The sequence below is a fragment of the Anser brachyrhynchus genome (genome assembly GCF_964034855.1).
Source record: "Anser brachyrhynchus genome assembly, chromosome: 1".
Taxonomy (NCBI): Eukaryota; Metazoa; Chordata; class Aves; order Anseriformes; family Anatidae; genus Anser; species Anser brachyrhynchus.
The window spans coordinates 7491250-7509715 of NC_137694.1; the positions used below are offsets into that span (position 1 = coordinate 7491250).

General features: G+C 46.3%; 1 protein-coding gene across 7 annotated transcripts in view; it reads right to left on the reverse strand.

The window, feature by feature from the left end:
• FRMD4A (FERM domain containing 4A) overlaps positions 1–18466 on the reverse strand; it is a 362843-nt gene that overhangs the window by 194536 nt on the left and 149841 nt on the right. The window contains exon 1 of one of the 7 annotated variants that reach the window (XM_080605844.1): positions 14429–15153. The exons of 4 other annotated variants lie outside the window; for them this stretch is intronic. In XM_080605844.1, the coding sequence (XP_080461970.1) occupies positions 14429–14494 (66 nt within the window). In that variant the 5' untranslated portion in view covers positions 14495–15153. Of the gene's footprint in view, positions 1–1776; positions 4013–14428; positions 15154–18466 lie in introns of those variants that run through there. 2 more of the 7 variants (XM_080605845.1, XM_080605843.1) reach the window with 2 other exon arrangements.

The window sequence follows — 18466 nt, forward strand, 5'->3', positions numbered from 1 at the left end:
TGGGTGAACAAAATTGCCTCTGTGGAGTGGCGATCCCTGCACTGCTGGGCATGGGGGACACAAATAAAACCCCTGCTCTCAAGGAAGGGTAAGGCTGCAGGCAGGACGGCCTGCCCTGGCCCCTCTCAGGACCAGCATCTTTGAACCACAAAGCCCACACTTGCCAGGAGGGACATTTCTGAATGTGCTCCAGAGCAACAAACAACAACCAGACAATAGCAGACCAAAGCTGTGTGAATAATTGATTATTTTTGGTTTGCTTGACGGACTGGAAAGGCAAAGAAAATATGTTCCAGGTTGACACAAAGTGATTCTGCTTCCCCTTCTGCCAAATGCAGAAGGAAGAATAAAAGAGCGGCTTTGCATCTAACTGAAGCGGTCTTTGACCTGCATTGAGATTTTGAGATATTTTTTCCGATCCCTTTAAAAGGAATCAAGACGTTCATCTGAACAAAATTACACCGCTGGAAAGAAAAAGTGAAAGAGAATTTGTTTTGCAGTGCCCCGGGCCATACTTTTGCTGAATGACGCATGCAACAAACTCAAAGTAAACTCGCAGGTGGCTTTGGCTGCCATGAAACTGCTTTGATTGAGGGTTCCCCAGGACACACAGGACTGCTTTGATTGAGGGTTCCCCTCAGCTTTGCCTGCAGCAGCTTGGAGCTGCTCTGTCCTTGCAGAACTCCTGCAGGTGCCACCACCCCCTGGCAGGGACCAGAGGGTCCTGAACCCTCATCCAGCCCATGCCCCAGTTCTTGTTGCCTCCAGCCCAGCACCATTTTGGTGATATTGTTGGTGTTAAGAAGAGGGGATTTCACTGATGACAAGCAAAGGGGGTGTATGAGGTGCCCGTCCCCCTGCCAGCCCCCCTGGAGGCAGCGTGCAATGCAAGGGCAGCCCCAAAAGCTGGGTTGTGCCAGCCTGGACTGCCCCACACTGAGGAGATGCTTTCAGGAAATTAATGACGTAATTATGATGCTCAGCCCGGTTTATTAATTGGGAGTGCCTCCTTGAGTCTGGGTGACAGCGAACTCCACCCTCTGCAGCTCCTGAGCTTTTGGATGCTGCTGTGCCATGCCGGAGGAATGGTGTCCCCCCCCCCACACACACATCCTCTGGGGAGCACCCCCACCAGGCACCGCCTGGGACCCACTGCTGCCCCCAAAACAGCAAGAAAGTGAAAGCATTGCTTGGCTGAGCAGGGACTGCCAGCTCCACGGTGTCATGCTGGTTGGAACTGATCAGGGTAACCCACCGTGCACCGTATAACCCGTACTGTGCTGTCACCCCTCCTTGTTATACATCTCTGCTGGGACAGACCCTGGTGGGCATCTGCAACCCCATTCAGTTACACAGAGCCCTTCTGCATCACCCCGAGCTTTCCAGTGGTATTTGTTAGCTGACATTGTCACTGAGCCTCACTGCTCCTGGTTGTGGCTGCCATGCGCCGTCACCCTGCCTCAACAGGTACTGGTTCTCAGCAACCCCCTTGTGCAGCAGTGATTGCCTCCAGACATCATCACAGAGCCTCTGACCAGTTGTAATGACTGCATGCTATCACATCATTCCTGTTGGCACCCATTCATGCCTTAAATTATCACACAGCACCAGTACTAATTCCCGTACAACCCCATACACGTCCCACCAGCAGCAATCTCCGCGCACCGTGGCATAACCCCTATTAGCTCTGACTGTTAACAGGGCAGGCAATTGCTATCAAATGGCACCCTCCTCCTCCTCTGGGCATGCATTCAGCACAAAGAAATCGCGGCTTACCCTCTCCACACTGCGTCTCCTCAGTGATCCATATGGTATTTTGAATAAAAGTCTTCGGGTCCTACCCGGAGTCACAGCTGTCTGCACTACCATAGTGCGGAGCTAAACTCGTGTGTGTGTGTCTGTGCGTGTGTAAGAGAGAGGGAGTTCGCAGCACACACACACACAGGCTTCCTTTGAAATAACTTACAGTCTCATCGAGATTTCCCAACTATCAAATAGCTGAGTGGGTTTTCACATCAAACCGTATGAGTCAAGATGTGGCTTGTTTGAAAGAAGGAGGGGGGGGAAGAGAGGGAAAAAAAAAAAAAAAAAAGGAAAACCCAAGCCTTGTAACCTTAACAACATGTTTCAAGCAGCGTATCTTTAGCTCCCTTCTGTTTCTCGGTGTAGTTTGCTCAGCAGGATCGCTGTGCCACAGAGGTGGAAGAATTAAGCTTCTGGGGAGAATGTTCCAAAAATGTCAAGCTTGCTTCTCGTTGCTCCAGATGGTAACCAGGTCAGTTGTCTAATCAAAGCTCTATCAGACTTATTATACGTTTTGTCATGTGACTGCAGACCCCTCTGGTTTGCTGTACAGTCGATCACATGTTCACCTCAAAAAGAATATCTGGTGTATCACCATCTGGTGCAGAGATTAATGTTAAATCCTACGTTCGGATATTCCTCTCTCCTAGACGCTGGAGAGCACATGCACAGGGCTAACAGAGCCCCTGGGCTGCTCAGTTAGACACAGGCACTCACGGGTTAAGGCTCCACGCTGTGCGTGGTGCAGCACAGCACATGCAGAAGTGCAAAGAGCACACGTTGCACTGATTTTCACTCTGTGCACATCCATGTCCATGAAAGCCTGCTCAGTGCTGCCTAAAACTCCTGTGTGGACTTACAGAAGTTAGGGTTGTCTGTAACAGAGTCAGTCTCACCACCTTATTCTTTTTTCTCTTCAAAAACCCCATTACAGAATAGCAGACGATGACATTTTCTTCCCATGGAAGAGAAGTTCAAGACTATTTTTGCACTTTAAGTTGTACACAGGTGTTTGGTACACAGGCAACTCCTTTCCCTTCCCACAGACTTTCTGCAACACCAGGACCCCAAAAGCAACCCCAAAGCACCAGGTATGATTTTACATTTTGGTAAGAAGTACGTTTTGGATGTTGTGTTCATTTTCATGCACAGTATGGGTACTGATCCAGATTTTTAGTGACCACATTTTAAAGTGACCGTGGGCATTGCAGGAGCTTCTCAGTCCACCATCTCCATAGTGCTGCTCTGAGCTTGCTTAGTAAAACGGAAAAGATGTTGGCCCACTCTCCTTCCCTTCGAGCTGTCTAGCTGGGAGACCAAATTCTGCTGAGCTACGGAGCCAATCCCTTCCTCCGTATATTGTTCTCATTTTAATGCAAAACTAAAAATACTTTGTTTTGATCGAAGTCCAAAAGGCAGGATGAAGGTGTTAGGGACATGACATTAAAGCAACTGTTTAGAATAGAGAAGAGAAGCTCTGTATCTGCTCAGCATATGTACATGCATTAAAACCAGTCAAAGAAAAAACCCAGAGGCTTGATGTGGGAAACTCTAAATATTAAAACAATCGGCCTTTGTTCATAATTAGTTCCATATGGCTCTTGCCAAAGAGAGTGAGAGGGACAGGAAAAGATGGAAATATCTTAAGCATGACCGACTAATATAGAACCTTTATGTGGAATAGGTGCAGAGTAATGCTCTTTGTTTCTTGCAGTATTTTTAACGGTCTTTAACCCCCCTGCTATCTCACAGGATGTCTGCCTGTTTATTTAAGACCCAGGTACCTGTTTATTTAATAACCAGGTTCCTGGCATCTCCCAGCTGCCCGTGGAGAACCCTCACTTGCACCAGCAGAGCCACTGGGGACCTACTGGTGGAGAGAGAGGGCAATCTGCTTTACTGGGAGCTCCGCCTGGACAAAAACTGAGTCAAACCTGAGGCAGGACCTCAGCGGTGAGGTTTCTCAGTGGGAGCAGGGCAGCAGAGATCTCTGCTGTCCCAGTCCGAAGTCCTTGGCTGGGGGAACTCCTGCTCACGCCAGACCCGTTCCCCAGAAGCTCTCGTATTCCTGCAAGCAGGGTCTCCTGCAGGTCCACTTCGTAGACCAGCCTTGTAGGTAGATCTTTATCCACTAGGGGGGATAAGGATCCATAGCATGCATCTCCAGCAGGGTCTATGATCAATCAGTCTTGGGGACCAGAAGCAGGCAATCTCTTGGTACCAGCATGAAGCACCACACGGACTTTTCCTCCTTAAGGGAGAGAGGAGCTTTAGTTCAGTCTTTTGCACAGTCCACAAGTTCTTTGTGCAGGTTTTTAGGTCTTGTAAATGAAATGCAAATCTGCATATTGCTTAAGGCAGCTGAACAATAATAAAAATATTCTTTGCAGGAAGCCTCTGGTGCATGTGAGAAGTAGAAGACATCTATCCGTATGTATGGTACGGGAGCCAGTTCCAACAGGATCTCTGCTTATTGTGGGCCTGACTCCCCCTTTACTTGCTGTACTGCACCCCAGACACAACCCTACAAGTATTATTTACAGAACCACATAAAACCGGAGGCCTGGACCCATTAAGAAACCTTTTTTTTTTTCTTTCTGTCTCATTCCTCACTTCCCAGTTGATGTGAACCTGGATGCAGGAAGCCAAACCAGAATCAATTAGGACTCTGGAAATCATCTGGATTTTGGTGTTATTTTTAGAGTTGTTCAAGGTACATTGGCAGGCAGGTGTATAGGTCTATTAGGATTAGTTTGGGAGATTACCTAGAGGACAGGGAACATCAAACAGTCTCTTAAGGCAGTGTTTCATGGGAATACAGCATAGGTGGCAAATAATCTTACTTGAGGTCTGTGCCTTGATCTTGTTCTCCTTAGAGCCACAAAACATAATGGCTCTCCCTGGGCTCCTTGCAGTCCCTGTTGCAGTTAGGATGTAATTATTTTTCTCTGAGCTTTTCAGATCCAAGTGCCAGAGCGGTGTCTGGGAGCAGAGGCGGGTTAAGATGACCAGACACCGCTGAGGCTTCATACATCTGCATGTTCTGCAGAGACCATCTCCAACCGACCGGCACAGTAGGAAACGAAAGCCAGACCATTGCAAGGGAACGTCCTGGCCTCACCACCACCGACCCTCAACGGAGGCACACTATATTTACTAACTGCTGAAAGACGAAACTCTTTAAAGCAGAGGATGCTTTTCAGTGCTAATTGCAGGCTACCAGGAGCAGCGGTTTGTGGTAACAATGCATCAGAGGAAAGTACATTCCAATAGATTGCTATTTGGACTAGCTTTTTTTTCTTTTTTTTTTTTTTTTTCTCTTTAATGAAATGGAAAGAAGACTCACTTCAATAAGTGTCTGCTGGGGGAGATCGGTGAATGGAAATCAGTGACAGCAGCGGCACAGATTGAGGTGCAGCGTGCTGGATCTATCACATCTGTCAATCAGACACTGCTTTGCGAATCTGAGAAGTCACTCGGTGTAGTAACACCCCCTTCAGTGCTGTACTCCATCAAGACACGAGTACAGCAACAGAACAAGAGAACAATGGTAGCTGCGGCTTCTGACAGCGCTTTCCATCCTGGGTGATAGCTATGGTTTCTATCAATAGCAAGGCCAAATTCTTCCCTGGAGTCCCAATAGGGAAACCACTCGTATTTGAGCTCTGTAGCAGCTCTTATTCATTTTGTTGGAATTTCTTACTTCCCGCTGTAAGAAATCCTCCTGAGCTGATTTGTTGGGCACAGAGGAGTAATAAGAAGGCAATGAGAAAGGGAGATGCTTTGGGGCTACAGTCCCTGCGGTGACTTAGGTTTTATCGCACCCAGAATCAGACTGTAAGGGGAACTGCCACTTTGGGAGGGAAAGATAAGCACTGGTTGTCGTTACAAATCCAGCTTGTCTTAAAGTTTAAAAAAAAAAAAAAAAAAACAATTTTCCAGTCTTACACAGTGTTTCAGAGAGAAATATTATGATCACTCTAGCCTAGGGAGTGATGTGGGATAACACACCCAGCGGTGCTCCCTTCCCGTACTAGCCTTTTCCACCAGAGCTGGGAATAACCCAGCAGCCTGCTGGGGACAGAGGGGCTGTTTGTGGTCCCCAGCCACAGGGGTTTCCTCCGATCACCTCTGGACTCAGAGAAGTTCATATCTGATGTGGGTTGCTGTAGGTTAACCCAATAGGTAACGTTAGATGTTTCTAAATTTCCACATCCATCGGTGTTTCAGCAGAAATGTCCACGTGTGGTACGAACGCAGGACCCCAGGAGTAATACATTTTAGGAACTCATTGATCACTTGTCCTTGAGAAAACGGGTTTGGTTGACAAGTCAGAGATTTTTCTGACATACTGAAGTATCAGAAAGCAAAATGTCATCTCCAAACAGAGCACTGCGTGCAAACCTGCTTCTGCTCTAGGAAGAAGCCGAGCGGGGTATGACCTCTAGTGAAAGTCCTAGGGCAGATGTAGACACTCCAGAAGATGTCTTCAGGAAAGGGGTGCTGCAGTCTGCACCCTTCCTCTTCCCCTGCTGCTCTGGGAGCAGTCTCTGTCCCTTTTCTCCACCCCGCTGCCCAATGCACGGACCTTGTAGGGGAAAGTGGTCCCAGCCTCTGTGCACCCAGATGTATGGGCTGCAGGCAAACCCCGGCCAGAAGAAGAGCAGCAGACAGCAAGCGGGGCCTCTGCTGGGTGGAAGGACATTTCCCTTGTGTTTTGGTGTGCCGGCAGGTCGGCTCTTTTCCCACATAACTCAGAGGGGCAGTAATTAATTAGGGAGGGAGCTCGCCTGACCCCATTGCCCCCGAGACACGCCCCTGTAAACATCACCAAGGGATCGGAGGGGCCGCCGCTGACTTCCAGGGCTTGTGTAAACAACAGAGGAGATATTTGGCAGCGACCCGACATTCCCACATCGTGGATGTGCAGCAGAGGCTGGATGCAATGCACAGGATAGCAGCGGTGCACTCAGCTGGGACTTTGAAATATTTCTGTCAGGGATCTGCTCTAAAGACTTTGCACAACCCAGAGACTACAGGGGAACACGCACATACTTGGTGCATCTCAGCACCAAGTCCTAAAATGTTAGTGAGTTATTAAACGTAGTGCTCAGCACTGCTGATTTGCTTCAGTTCCTGGAGAAATTAGGGCTTTCCCAGCACAGCATGGGAGGTACTCAGCCTTGAGCTAGATGTAAGTCTTAAACAGGACCTGTGACATATGGACTGTGTCAAACACAGGGAAGATAAATGCCTCTTTGTGCTGTGCGATTTTCTTTTTCTTTTCAAACTTTGTTCTTGTTACATCGCTTTGATTAATCTTAATATATTGCAGGGAAGTGCTTGTGAAGTAAGGAGAGCTATGGTGCCCCAAGAGAAAAGCACGCGGACAGCAGAGAGGCCGTCATATCCCTAAAGAAAGGAGGAAAGTGGAAGATTCGTGGGTGACTTTAGGAGTTTTTTTAAGCCTTATCGGAACTGGTAAGCAGCCTTTCAGGCAAACTTTGTTTGTAGCTGAGATCTTGCAGGCATGGAGTAAAGACAGTTTTTCTCTGAGTGAGAAGAACACTTTGTTTGCACAAAACTGAAGGAGGAACTGATAACACTGGCAAAATATAAAAAGAATTGGTCATATGCTGTACTTTGTAGATTTATATGGAGAGATGAAGAATTGTGAAAAGTTTGTCTGGCTCTCTGGTCTGGTCCTGGGGTCTCTCCCTGTAACTCCTATCAGTTTGTATTTTTTGTTTTAGCTTTTCTATGCCTTCCAAGTTGTAACAACACTCTACCTCAGTTGTAAGGGACATCTGGAGTGGCATTTACCTCCTCTAGCTTTGGCTGCCTTCATCTGAGCTTGTCATCTGCACTCCTCTCGTCATCAGTGAGGAGAAATGGGCACCAGCAAGGTTTGGGGAACCGGACCTACTTCAGCTGCCTACATGAGTGGGATATGGATGATAAGTCTCACTGATTATAAAGTAAGTTTTATAGCTGGACACTCTCAGTCTATGTCTCCCAGCTATCAGAAGTTCTGCTGTATTTAATTTCCTTGCCTTTCCTATCCTTGCTGGCATTCACAGACCTTGACTCCCAGCCCTTCATTCTCACCATCTTCTTTATGTGCGTTGTTCAGTGCAGGCAAGCCAGCCTGGACTGCCCCACAAAGCTCTTCTGTTCCTCCGAGGGTTTCTGAGGGCCAACAGCATGACCTGACTCATGTGAGGGTGAGGCTAGGAGTTTTCTGCAGTTGACTGCACTGTTCACAGGGCTGCAGCACAACACTACAGCTTTTCTTCTGCTCCAGAGCTCTTCGTGGCAGCTGTGCCTAGTAACTCACATCCCTGGACCGTGTTCAAAAAATTATTTTGCAGATTCATAAAGGAACATCTACAGTGGGTTGCTGAGTCCAAAGACACCATTTCTGGGTCAGGAAGCCCCTGAATGCACACAACTGGTGGTTGGATGATGACTGTAGAGCCTATGGCTATGTACTTGCCCTGTTCTTACATTCATCTGTAGGCACCCGATGTTGGCTGCTGCCCACGACACAATGCTGGACTAGATTTATTGGCAAGACCTGGTATGATCATTTTAAGACTCTCATGTTCGGAAGCGCCTCTCTAAACAAATCCTCATGAACATTTACATAAGGGGAGCTCTTTAATGTCACAATACTGCTAACAAACTCTACTTTCAATACAGGTCAAGGGACTGGCAAAATTCAGGCTTTGTACCTCCTGCAAACCAGATGCTGAGGATAAACTGAAGGATGCTGTAGTTGCCAGAGAGAAATACCCATTACATTGCAGAGGGTGAGGTTAGCACACACAAATTTGCTTTATGCATGATTTGTGCCTGCTCCAAGTACAAACTTGCTGCTTGCTCTTTGATTAGCAAGTCCTAGCAGCCTAGCAAAGCCATAGAATTTATTCCTGCGAAGGAGGTTAATGAATCACTTTACAAGTTGATAATGTCTTATTATTGCATTGGTTATTAAGAAGAATGTAGCATAGACACTGGGAGACGATGGTAAATTCAGGAACGTTTGTTTGGTTACAACAGGGACGAAGAATGCTGTGTGCAGGGTGCACTTGGTGGTTGAAGCAACCACCTTTTTACACCCTTCTTTATCCCAGATTGCCCATATTGACTAAGAGAATGGCTCTTGTTTACCAGTGTTGATGGTGTGAGAAAATAACAAGTTTAATGGTGTAACTGCCACAAGAACAGACAACGAATAACACCTACCTATGCCAGAGATCCTCGGACTAGATGCAAAGGCGCACACTTTGTCCTTGGCACTGGAGATCTGCACCCCAGACATGGCCAGTTTGGAGTATTCTGCAGTTGTGGTGAAGTGTTATAGTTAGAAGGGAACAAATCACCACAACGGGATTATGAAAGTCAGATTTCTACTCCCTTTTTTAATGCGGGATGGGGGAGAAAGGTGCTGCTCATCTTTCTTTGTATCCTTCTGTCTGGTTCCCTGTCTGTAAAGTGATGAGGAAAAGAGTTGGATCTTATCACAGATGATTTTGTTGCCCCTTCTGTGTTGTTACTAAAAGCCAGGTCACTTAAATGTCCCTCCCTTGACGGTTCAGGGGCTGCAATACATGGGCCTAGGTAGGGGACAATTCAAATCCTTACTGGGATATGGTGGCTTTGACTGCCTTGTGGTGACATCCCCATTGCCAAGGTGTGCCATGAAGCCTTGCCTCCTCTTAACACCCTCTTGGCAAGGGAGCTGACCCTCATTTTGGACTCTTCAGGGTTCGGTTTTGATGCCTGCTCCTTCAAACAAACAACTTAAGATCTGGCTGGAGACAGGAGTTTGAGTCAGAGCTCAGTTCCCGTTCATAACTATCTGTCAGAAGAATGAGCCAAACTACTTGCAGCATTCCAGGTATTTTCCTCTGACTTCCTCTGACTAAGTTATGAGATTAGAAACAGAGATTAAGCTTCACATCTTTGTTATTTTGTTAGAAGGGAGAAGAACAGCTGTTTCCCAGGGTGATGGAGGAGGCTGGAGCATCACTAATCAGTTGTTTTCTTCCAGTCCTGATGGCTACATCCACCCAGAGCAAGGCAGCCACAGCCCTGACACAGTCCAGAAAGGCCTCATGAATGTTATTTTCATGAGGTAGCCTCCTATCTATTTAAACACATATCTATATCTGTACAGAGATATATGTATATGTATATATTTACCTGTGGATTGTGGTGAGAGGAAGGCTGAGTGGCCGGCTGTGGGAACAGGTAGCTACAGGAATATGGATGGAGATTATGGTGGATTTGGCAAGCTTTGTTGTGTTTGGATGATATCTAAGACCCCATACACCATTGGAAATACATTGACTGTTGTTTCCCAGATTTTATTTGGAGTGGGCTAAGGATACAGTGCCCATGGTTTAAAGACTTCATCTAAGACTCTCACCTGGGTCACCCACTACAGGTCCGTCATGCCTACTTTCAGAAATCAGTCTCCTTTTTCATGTCAACTGATGCTTGAACCATTTAGGTTGGAAAAGGCCTCTGAGATCATTAAGTTACCATTGCCAAGCCTACCACTAAACCATGTCCCTAAGCACCACATCTACACATCTTTTGAATACCTCCAGGGATGGCGACTCAACCACTTCCCTGGGCAGCCTGTTCCAATGCCTCACAACCCTTTCAGTGAAGATTTTTCCTCTAATATCCAAACTAAACCTCCTCTGGTGCATCTTGAGGCCATTTTCTCTTGTCCCATCACTTGTTGCTTTGGAGAAGAGATTGACTGCCACTTCGCTACAACCTCATCTGAGGTCTCCATTCACAGATTGCACAGCAATAATTAGCCAGTCCAGGGGTGAGGAGGGTTTGGCTCAGGGACAACTTTTGCAAGCTGTGAAATAAGCACTCAGAGCCCGTATTTCTCACCCAGGCCCCTTTTCTCTTAGCACACCCAAGGGACCGGCTGAGCTTGTCCCCACACCACCTCCCTGCTTTTGCCCAGGCTCCCTGGCTGGGTTTGTGCAGGCAGCCAAGTCCAAGCAGCTCGGTGGCAGCCCGCCGGTGATGACAGCTAATTAAGAAATGTCATGTCAGAGGCTTCCCTTTTATCTCATCTCTTAGAGGCCAGCAAAGCTCTCCGACACCCTTTATTAATGGAGGAAAGGAAGTGTCAGTGCAGCAACAGCTGCTTTCCTGATAGCGGGCTGACAGCGCGGCGAGTACACCATGTCCTGGAAGGAAGCAGCAGTTCATGCCATCGGGATGCAAATCCCAGGGGAAACGTTAAACATATCTGCTGCCAAGGCTTGCCATCCTTGCTCTGAACCTCTGCCGAATTCACTCCAGGTGAGTTCTTGCAGGAGCACTTAGCTAAAAACCTTGTCCAGAGTAAAACTGGCCAAACCCTGTAGCATTTCTTCAGTCTGTGTTCTTGCAGAAGCCAAATTACATCAAGGTGGGTTAGTCTGAGCTGAGCTAGGGCTCGGCTTCTTTAGAAACCTGTGGTTGCTTCTCTTTTGTTGTCTGCTGTAGCCTTTCTTTCTGCACTGTGATAAAATGGGCTTGGTACAGGCTGTTAAAGCAGGCTTTGTCAGTGGCCACTGGCCCTGTGGTGCAATGATCATTAAAACTAGATTTCTTCAAAGGAAAAAAAAATAAAGAAAAAGACAAGACAAGGCTTCACAGACCACAGTTTCCCAGTTTCATAAGTAATTGCTTGATTTGGAGCAATGGAGGGCACCGGAGAATTGGAAGAGGAACATTACGGTGATAGATCGCTGCACTCTGTCAGCAATAAAGCTGACATGGACGAAGATGCACAGTGTGGAGCAGCCTTTGAGATCATGCCCAGGAGGGTCCTGTCACCTGGCAGTCCACCTGCCTGCAGCTGGCCTGGCCCCACGCTCCTAACCCAGGTATTAGCCTTGCTGGTGATAGCAAGGTGCTTGGTAATGGATTAGTGACCTCTGATGAACCGGGGGACTGGAATGAGCTATCACAGCCACAGCTTTATGTTCTGCCCTTCCTTCGTACTGAATTTCATATTTTCTGTTCCGTATCCACTTGTAGATATTGCTTTTAGCATCACTCAGTGGACAGGGGGGTTAAGATCGGACATAGCCATGAGGCAAAGCAATGCATGAGTAAAGCTTGAAAGTCGTGCCTGATCGTGCCAGGCAGAATGATTCTCCATTTGGAATATTTGGTCTCAGTTATCCAAAATGCTTCCTGCTTTACCTCCTGAGTAATTTTTAGAAGAACAAAGGCAGTGGAAAACATGATTGCTCCTCAGGGAAATCTTATTTTCTTGATTTGCCTACAGGCTAGATTAGGTTCTCAGCCCTGATAGCCAAAGCGAGCCATGAAGTCTGGATGTGCTACCACTGCTAAGTCGTAAAGCCTCAGCCTCTGCAGGGGGACAAGTGGGGTGAAGAAGCACAGAGCTGACACTATTGCACTGTGTCTCTGCACAATGTTGCTCTGACACACACCCCAGCTCTTCCAGAGCCAGCTGGGGGCTCCGACGCGGCGCAGCATGGCACCGCACGACACATGGCACAATGTCCCTTCATCACTGTTTCAGCTGTGACAGCAATGTCCCAGCTGGGGACGTGTCTTTGGGTTTCTGGAATTGCATATTTAAATATTGCATATTTAGTTCAAAACACAACCTGAGAAGAGATCCATTGGTTTCATGGACTGAAGCCACCTGGAGAATTTAGCCCACACTTGACTTTGGTCTTCTGTATCCTCATTACAGAAAAACAAGCAAGCAAAGAAAAAGACCAAAAAAAACAAAAACCAAAAACCAAAACAAACAAAACATGAGGAAGACATTTGGATGGAGGTAAGATGTGGACATAAGAATGGCCAAAACCTAGGCACAGCTCCAAAACTCTGTGCATGATGGGACATGAAGGAATAACTCCCTATGACCTCTCCTAAAGGGTTGGGTGGTTCCCAGCAGAGCAGGAGGCTTTACTTGCCCTTCAAACACAACCACACACATGTAGCATTGCAGTTTTGGCTCTCACTGGCCTCAATCAATTCAGCCATCCTTGGTTTCCTAGATCTTGGCAGTCTCTCAGATCCTACCCAGCAATAAAATGCCTTTAAGCACCCACTGTTCAATGGCACCTGCCCCATAGAGGACAGGGCTCTCAGCCTCCCAAGCTTCAAGCACTCAGCTTGACAAAGTGATGCCAAGCTACAAATAGAATCAGAGGCATCGTGGTGCCAAGCTCATTCTACAGCAAGTGCAATAGTCCAAAGAAAGCATCGTCCCCTCTCCACGCAGAGTATCTTTCACAGCGTGCTGCTGCCATGAGATGTGAACATTAAATCTTTGCTTGCCATGGGGATTTACACTCTTAGGAATTTTCTCTAACATGCATGGTACCCCTAGCTGGGGAAAGTGGTAAATAGGCTTTAGGTTGATTCATATCTTAGAGCCCAAAGTGTTTCAAACCCTACAGAGAGGCTTTGACAGGGAAGACCCGTGGTGTTTCCCTCTACCCCCATCTCAGCTGCCTCTGGGAAAGGGGGAAGGGCACTCCCCAAAGGACTGTGGGGAGATGTCAGCACAGAGAGGCTTGAATCCACTTCTCCCCCAGCACAGATTGGCACCTTAGTAGCTGGACCACAGGCTGTAAAGCTGGCAGGCTCTCCTGCTTTTTGCTTTTGTGGTTGATGCCTAAGATTCCTTATCAGTAGACCTTGAAATTTGAGGCATTTCATTTAAAAGATGCCAAAATGAACTCTTTTGAAAATTCAGAATGCCATTTCCTTCTTATTTTTTAATAACTTGAATTTACAAAGTGTGCAGATTACCTTGGCATGACTTTTTTGAAGGAGATAAAGGACCTGACAATCCCTCATCATTGTTTCTCCCACCACAACCCCTCCAAAAACTTCCAAAACTTAGCTGACTCCGGCTATGGCAAACACACACCAAGCTGTGTTTGAAAAATCAGGAATCTCTTCTGAAATGTTTCAGTATTTTTAATAAACTTTTAAAAAGAGATTATAGAGACAGATTCTTATCTCAGATGTGCAGAAGAAAGTCATACATCGCTTCACTGAGCTTTAATGATCTCTAGGAAGCAATTCCAGATTAACAGCAGTTTAAAGCGTGTGGCATATCCAGGAGGAATAAACTTTATTTTAATGAAAAGACTTATGCTTGTTCCTTCATCTCTTTCAAAACTAACCCAAAACTATAACTAGTAAAAGAATTTAATCTAATAACTATTAAAAACCTTAAGCCAAAGATACTTTATGCTAAGCAATCCATAGCTTAAAAGTTTTGTCAGTGCACTTCTTTTACAGAGACCTTCCTCAAACTGTTCTGACCAAATCTCTCCTCCTTTTCATGTGCTTCATGAATGATGATACACAAAAACCAATGCAAAATGTATCCTGCCCTGGAGTCACGCTGCTCCAGTTTTACACATTACCCCTTGTGGTAGACCCTTTAGCTGTACCACAACACACTGCTGGTGTGGGACACACGGTTTATCAGGAAACGTGAAGGAACGAAGCCAAGGCAACACTTGGATACACCCTTAAATTTGTATGCTGCCTTCTGGATTGCTAGCATCCCGCTTTAAATAGGAAATTGTAGCTTACTTACGAACACATCCATTAGTAGATGCTCCAGCGTCACTTCGATATCCTCTAATTTAGCTGCTAAAGTCATTGTGAAGTCAAACGTTCGCTCCGGCCAGAGAAGAGCCCTCAGGAGTCCCAATCCAAGCTGCCTGCGGCCAAAGCTAACTCTCAAGCTGCAGCAAATGAGTTTTCTCACAGATAAAGAAAATCCGAGAAATCAAAACACAGCATCTGAGTGCAGCTGATGGCTGGACTCCGTGCCGGCTGCCGGTCCTGTTCGCGGGACCGAGGCTTATTCCATGTGTGCAAAATGGGAGCAGAAGCTGCAGCGTGCGTGCTGCTTCCCCTTCAGAGCTTCACAGTCAGAAACATGGAGTTATATCTGGGAAACCACAACAGAGGGAGGGAGAGACGCACACAGAGGGAGAGCGAGGGGAGGAATGGAATAAACCGCCTTTGACTATGACTGATATTTATAGGACTACTTGTTTTTGACTCCAGTCCATTTCTCTGTTCATTTCTGACCTTTCACAAATGGCTCAACACACTGGAGCGTATTGTAGGACGGGGGCAGCAGGTCCCACAGAAGTTGGCTGTGACCAGCGCTGGGCCAATTCACACAAGCTCCCCATCAATAGCTCTTTGTCAGCGCCTATCAGGCTCTGCGCTGTAACTAGTGACAGAGGGGAGCACAGACGTGTAAAAAACAAGGAAACAAAAGTTGTTTGGATGCTAATTTTTTCCTAAGAGTATTAATAGATTCCCTTACCCGCTCCCCAAGGCATGAGACTACACTAAGCGCTGTGGTGACGGCTGGGGTTACGTACAAAGGGGAATAACCTCACATAATCCCACAGGGTCGGGTTCTGCGAACTCCCTGGCACCCCCTCCGAAATGTCCTCCAAGCCTCACCGCATCCCTGTGCAGGATGCAGAGCACTTCTCGGGTCCAGACCGTTCCTGTTACTGTGTTTGTGGAAAGTTTAAGGCATGATCCTAAGTGCTTGGTCTTCCTCCACACATCTGCTCCTGCTTAAGTCAATGGAGAAGAGGTGACGTTGCTGCTTACTTAGCACTTCTCGTCTCTACCTCTCACACGGAGCAGAAAGGTGCTGATGGACCTGGTCCAACCAAAGCTAAACCCAATGGGAACACTTCAAGGATTTTGCTTAATGCTGGCTGGGAACCGAATAGAAAGGAAACTGAGGCACAAAAAGGACAAATACTGAAAGTCTTGGTACAGCAAGGAATGGCGCTGAAATCTCCTGGGTCCTAGCCAGGGCCAAATTCACCAAACTGCCCTCCATGGTATCCACATTCCTCTGCCAAAGTCTTTTATATTTGTTTAATAAGTACACACAGAGTCTGAAATCTCAGAGTGAAATCTTGCATGTGATGTATTCCAGACACCAGGAAAAAAAAAAAAAAGAAAAAAGAAAAAAAAAAAACAACCACTGAAGGCTGCCCTACAGGTTTCAGAAACTGAAGATCAGTATTATTTATAAAGGTGTGAGATGGATAGAGTTGATGGAGCTTAGAGGGACCTCAAGTCATAAATTTCAAGTAAATGTTCTCAGAGTTATAGCTGAAATCACCTTTTCAGACATCCAGCATCAGCACCCAAACAGGAGCTGCCTTTGATGGCTGAGTTTTACTAGACAACGACATGATAGACCATTTGGGACGCGATATGATGGATAGTTTCAATAGCAAAGAAGGGCACGTAATTCATTTTCTGGGTGGACCAGCTCTCATCCACACAAGGCCCTGCATCAGATAATAGGTTAGCTGCTCCAGAAATAAACCCAGCACGGGATGCTTGTCTGCTGCTGGGAGAGCCTGTTCATCACGCACGTGATGCCCTTTCGTTAAAGATTTCACAAAGTGCCTATCCTCGCCAGTCTGAGTGAAGGGGTGTTGTAATGAGCATGGGTAAAACACAAAGAAATGGGTTGGGAGGGTGTTACGATGGAGATTGTTGAAAATCAGGGGACCGTAATGCAGGATGCTGGTGAGGGAGCTGGCATGCAAGGGGCAACATGTGTTTCCCTGCAAACAGGATTTCTCGTGCTCTGCTCTACAGAAAGTATTTCCAGAAGAAGACCAGGCTGATGGTAAGCCTTTGTCTCACCTGACATCCATGGAAATTCAGAGATCCCAGGAAGCTTCCAGAGTTTCTACAAGAGCCATCTGGGAAAGCAGGCTGGGTGCAAGGACTCCTGGCTTCCTTCTGCATGTCCCCATTTCTGCTCCACAACAAGCAGTGCTCAAACTGGGTCAATATGAGGTAACAGGGGTCCACCAGGACTGAATCATGCATTTGTCTGCCCCTAACTGGTACTACTGTCCAACCAGTCTAACCACAACAAGAACCGTACTGGAACCGAGCATGTGATCACTTCTTCCCTCCCCACACCCTTCATTTATTGCACAAAGGCTGTGTGTTAGATACTGAAATATGAGGTTAAAGATCTTTCTCTGCAGTCTCTCTCTGCGATAGCACAGGGGAACCATGTCACTCGTTCCCCTTGGCTGTCCCTCTATCTGTGTTGTATTGGCCACAGAGATAAACAGCAGGGGACATCTTCCAGGGGCAGAACACAGGCTCCATGTGACAGATCCTTTGACACCAACACAGGCCCATTATTCTCTTCACAAAGATGAATTTCAAGATTATTTCAAAACCAATGGAGAACGCGGTGTCAGGCAAAGGAAAATGGCTTTAGGGCTCACATAACGGCTTCCCTGATTCCCACTCCAGAAACACCTGGCACTAAAAGCACCACGTGCTCTGCTGGTGATGGCAAGGAGGATGAAGGGGTTCATGGGTTCTCACCCACGCTGAGCTCTACATGACCTGGCTTTCCCATTATCACACCAGTAAATAACAGAGAGATGATTCTCTCTGAGATATACCAGCTCTTGGACTCTTGCATTTGCAATATTCAGCATAGCAGTTCCCCTGCTGATCAATATTAATTGTCTTCAGCAATGGTCAGAAATTTGGAGAAAAGGGTTTTGGTGGAAAAAGTTGCTTTGTTGAAGTAAGTTCTCTGGAATTTTCCTAAATCCTATACAGCAGGGTATGTTGTACCCAAGGGCATATCACTTTCTGTTTTTTCTTCAAATTCCAATAAAAGTTTCAGGTTCATAGCAAAGCACAATGGGGGAATGGACTAAATTCAAGAAAATGTGCAGAAGATGAGAAGAGTTTGCCTCCTTGTTGTAGTAACAGCTGGAATGGTGCTTTGGTTAAAAAAAAATAAAAAAAAAACTTGTAGAAAGTGGATAGCAGAAATAAGAATCACAAAAACGGATCAAATGGATCTAAACAGAACTTTTTCAAACATATCAGTTCTCAGGGACCTCTGAATCTATCCTGTTGACTGTACAAACTCTCATTTTAACTCGGTTTACCCCAAGTGACCTCTATTATGGAAACAGCCACTTATATACAATAAAAACAAACAGAATTTAACTGAGTTCCCTGGGGATTATTCCTAAACCTACTGTGCATATGTGCATTGCATTATAGGTAGACATAAATGAGACTGCGTGTGACAGTGAGAAGCTCTAACTTGGGCCATTCTTTAATGCAGTAAATCTGAACAGTTTCTTTAAAAAAAATCACTATTTCCATCTTTGCTAATTCCTGAGAATTTATTATTTTGGCCTTTGCGAGCATGAGACCTCTTCTATTTAAAGCAGAGTATCCATCTGACAACACACCAGGGTATTTGTGCAGAACAGGATGTTCTTCTACACCCACATTTTCCCTTCATTTCCTTCCTAGTTTTCTTCTACCATTTGGGAATAAGATATCAGAAGGGAACTGAAAAGTGGTGACTACTGGAACATTATTGCCAAAATGAGATTTCAGCAAAATATGCTGTTTTTCAAAGCTGAAATTTTATGTGGGGACACAATGGGTCCCAGAATTGTTTTCTTAGTGCAGTTTTAGGGATGGAGGTGATTGGCGATGGTAAGAAAAAGTCACTCTGCAACTGATAGCTCAAGGGTTGGCTTGCAAAGACAGTGGTGCTAACACCAGAGCACAAAGT